The sequence below is a fragment of the Penaeus monodon genome, chromosome 5 (assembly GCF_015228065.2).
Source record: "Penaeus monodon isolate SGIC_2016 chromosome 5, NSTDA_Pmon_1, whole genome shotgun sequence".
Taxonomy (NCBI): Eukaryota; Metazoa; Arthropoda; class Malacostraca; order Decapoda; family Penaeidae; genus Penaeus; species Penaeus monodon.
Genome location: NC_051390.1, coordinates 20804364 through 20808900, shown reverse-complemented (window position 1 = coordinate 20808900; position 4537 = coordinate 20804364). Strand labels below are relative to the sequence as shown.

At 34.8% G+C, this 4537-nt stretch overlaps 1 protein-coding gene across 1 annotated transcript in view; it reads right to left on the bottom strand.

Annotated features, from left to right (window-relative positions):
- Nucleotides 1-1283: 1283 nt before the first annotated feature.
- LOC119573074 (regulatory-associated protein of mTOR-like) overlaps nucleotides 1284-4537 on the bottom strand; it is a gene marked incomplete at both ends in the record, with an annotated part of 7371 nt that continues 4117 nt past the window's right edge. The window contains 7 exon segments of the mRNA XM_037920096.1: nucleotides 1284-1383; nucleotides 1490-1693; nucleotides 1855-2004; nucleotides 3230-3487; nucleotides 3654-3728; nucleotides 4001-4195; nucleotides 4337-4531. Of these exon segments, the coding sequence (XP_037776024.1) occupies nucleotides 1284-1383; nucleotides 1490-1693; nucleotides 1855-2004; nucleotides 3230-3487; nucleotides 3654-3728; nucleotides 4001-4195; nucleotides 4337-4531 (1177 nt within the window).

The following is a 4537-nucleotide window of genomic DNA, read 5'->3' as shown; positions in this document are numbered from 1 at the left end:
TACTCCTCATACCAGTAAGTACATATTAGACACAATATAATGTTAAGTATTTCCAAATAAGTTCCTCAACAATAGGATATCAGGGTTCAAAATGGATCCAGTGGGAGTTGCTGGTCCAATAGCAACTCCCACTGAAAGTATGGTCCATCTCAAAAAGAGAAACAGAATGGAAAAATCCTAGTTAGATGTCTTCCAGCTCAGAATTGGTAAGTCAACAACAACTGATCTATAAGAAGGACACTGGCAGATTTAGACCATAGGTGACTTTTGTTTACTGCCATGATGGCAACAAGGTTGTTACATTCAAAAGGTTCATAGGATTAAAGTGAAACAGTACAAAGATAACTTTAATTTGTATAATCATACATGACAATTTTCTATATGAAATCACTTTTTCATAATATGCAATACTGCTTTCATATAAAATAAATTTACTTCCCCTGTACTTTTGTGTTTCAAACAATTAATTCTGTAATAAAAAATCAAATAAAAAAAATTAAGATCCATTACTTTAAAATCTAAATACTGCCAGATTAACTTCTTGTTAACTCCTATACAGCAACAATGCTATAAAACAAACTTTTCTATTTTCTAATTATTTCAGTCCAGCAGATGCTGGAATGGTCCTGAGTGACCTCCCACCATACACCTCTTATGGCGGAAGCACCAACTTAGGATGGAGGTGGGGGAGGGAGGGGGTGCTGGGCCAAGGAGACCTCTATTTATCTTCACAAAGTTTATCTCTTCTCATGTCCATGCTGGCAGTAAGCTGGCACAGGCAGGAGAGAGCAGTTGGGAAATAGTTCATTTATGTATCCTCACTGAATAGACTTTTTTTGAATGAACTGAATAAGATTTCCCTTTGTTAATTCCATCATGTGACGTTACTAAGGAAACACTTGAGCTTAAAGTATTATGAAACCCATTTGTGCCAACTAGCTACAAGTGTGGAAACATTCTTCAGGATATTGGGCCAGCCAAATTTATTATGATTCATTATGAACACTGATATACTTGCATTAGGTAATCACAGGCAAGCAGTTAAAAATTATATATAAACTAGTTATAATGATCTACCTTTTATATAGTATTTATATACAGCCACACCTATTTTTCTGTTTACAACATTTAATATTCAAACAAAACACAACCACACCTATATAGACAAAAATCTACTACATAAACATTTGGTAAAACATAGTTCCCAAGAAAATCATTTGAGGATTAATGTAATTTTCAAAAGTCATACAATATACCTTCTCACTGCAAATATAAAAATTTACCTAGGGAAGATATAGAATGAGTTGATGCTGTCCTTTTCACTCCCACTGGTGACATATGCACGTAGTCAGTGAGGGAAGTGTCTGGACTTGTCCCTAATGTCTGAGGAAATAGAAGCAAATGTCAATATGCATCCTCTACTATAAATATATAAGAAAAACTGCATTTGAGCACTGGTATTTCTATCTAAAAAATTAGGAACATTCACCTGATTAGGGGATGTGACTTGTCTTCCACCCTGACGTGAAAAGACACGACTGATGCTATTTGACGGTGACATTATGCTATCAGTAGAAGATGTAAGTGACTGGGGTGAAAGATCAACCATCTCTTCACGAAAATATTGCCGTGCTACTGTGAGGAAGGAGCTCTCATACATCTGGATGAGATATTGCAAGGCAACTACCAGCTCCTGTTATAAGAGGAAAAAAGGTAAGGAGAAAAAGAACAAAATTAGAATCTCTTATGACATATACATATCAACTTTGTGTATATATCAACTGATTTTATCTTACACAGGTGACATCATCAAAGTTATATTTTTGAGAATATGAAGAAGTGTATTTTTCTTACTCGTCTGACAAGTGGAGAGCCGTCATGAGTGACAGTATTGGCTAGTGTTATGGCAATGGTGTGGTCTATGGCACGTGCATGGTCAGTCCTCTCATGACTAACCAGACTGCTTACAAATGTTCCCAAGGAGAAAACTGCTGCTCCACGTACCTTTGGAAAGTAAAATTTTGATTGTGGTGATGAGTTAAATTCAAATATTTCATATGTGTTGATCATTTGGATATAAATATAAATAGTGATTTTGTAAAAAAAAATATATATATATATATCAATCAATCAATTAATCAATCAATCAAGAAATCAATATGTGTAACACCAAAGGTGTTGTTATGTACCCGACTTTATGATTCTACAATAAACTCTTGACTCTTCAATTTCAACTGCTTCTAAGATACTTTTGCATTATATATATTTACATATTATGCTTTTAATAACAATGTTATAATACTAGTTATGGACATAACTATCATGAAAATAATACTGAAGGTTACCTTTCAGTACTATCTCACATTTCAAACACCATTATTAAACTAAAAATCCATAGCACTCCCATTTTTTCCCCCCATTTATTTCTGGTATACTAATTCCTGGCAAATGCCATAATGCACCTCTGTTACTTTACATATTCAAGATCAAAATCAATATTATATCTTGATATTCACCTCAAGAATAATAAGTCTTGAGATCCTTAACTTGCTGATGCCAGGCAGGTAGATGCATACATTGCCCAAGTCCACTGTGATTTTAGTTTACCAACTTTGTTTAGACATAGATGGCTCTGCAATTTCAGAGCCAACCTGATCTCCCCTGTTTACCCTCTAACTTGATTTTTGGAGAGTTGTTTTTCCTCTATCTTATCTATTATTATCATTGTTGTTAATAACATTATAACATAATAATCATAAATTTAATAATAACACTCATAACAGTAACAATAACAGTTTTAGAAAGAAAATCTCTTCCCAACAAATCAAGAAATGGCATAATCACAGTTAAGGTCCAGTCTGCCTACTAATTGACTCCTTGGTGAGTAAGTGCTTATGGAGTATAGACAGTGTATGTAACTGATGATAATAGTTTTTTTAAATACACACACACACACACACACACACACACACACACACACACACACACACACACACACACACACACACACACACACAATCATACATACATATATATATATGCATATATAATATATATATATATATATATATATATATATATATATATATATATATATATATATATATATATATATATATATATATATATATATATATATATATATATATATTTCCCCTCCCATCAATTAGATTTCTAACAAATAAGCTATTATAACCATATTTAACCAAGTGGTGAAAACTGGTCTTACTTCTGGCACAGGATCTGACAGAAGAGTGTACAGCTTTTCATGGGCATTGTCACGAGTTGCAGCCCATCTTGCATCCGGGTGATGGTGCCAAGTGCGGCCCAGGCAGAGTGTGGCCCACTGCCTTAGAGGTGGGTGTGGATCTGTCACTTGCTCTAGACACAGTGGCATAAGAGAACCCTGCAGAGCCACCCGCTGTCCTTCAGGGTGTTCCCACACAATGACACCCAACACAAATGCCGCCATGGTACGATGCTCAGCCTATTGTTACATAATGGAAAAAAAAATTTGAACATTAATATGCCTATTGATTCAAACTTTTATAACTTACACATCATTCCAATCTAGAATGATCTTTTTCTTAAGATTTACTTATAGAAGGGTGAAAAAATCATTTTTTGGAATAAAAATAAATGTAGTTACATACAGGCATCGAAGGATCAGCTAGAACTTTCAGAAAATATTTATAGCCCTCTTCTCGCACCAAGTCTGCTTTGCAACTCTGAAACAAAAGCCGTTATATTCACAAACATATATTCATAAACAGTCTCACCACTCTGTAGTCTAAAGGAAAAATTTTAAGACATATATATATCTAGATTTAAATTTTTGAAAAATTCCTCTCATTTCAGCTATAAATTCATCTTTGCTATGTATTTACTATATTCTGTATAAATACTAGTTATAAGTGCTTATAAGTATTTACTATTCAATACTTGAAGCTTCAAAAACTTCAAAATAAAGGATTTTTAAGGGACAAAAATTAAAACCTACTGGATCTACTGCAAGAATCTTAGCCCAAAGAAAGACTAAGAGTGGCCGTAACTCTCGTGCCGATGACTGCAAAAGACGTAAAACGTATGGGAAGATGCCTACAGACAGTACTAAGTTGACTGCCCAAGGGCCTAAAGCTAGGAAACTCCCTAGAAGTTCCAGGGCTCGGGGACGGTGCACCTGACTCAGTAGAACCTGAAGGTAAGGATTAAAAAAAAGAAAAGAAAAGACTTTAGTTTCAATTCAGGTTACAAATTTTTATATCTATTACTCTCGTGATTCCAGAGTATATGCATTCCATAAGGAGATTATTTAAGACAACTGCTTTGGTTATACCTGTAGGACAATGGGTAGTTGTTCAGGTGGATGTCTCTGTTCATGACCTAAGTCTAGCCAAACTTGAAAGGCTGTGAGTTGTTCCTCAAAAAAAGGTGAGTGCACATGTGAATACAGATCCTCTGTGCGAAGTGCTGTTGGCAGCTGCCTTAGGCATAGTTCCAAAGCAAGATCCCATGCATCCCACATAGGGTGCTGAAA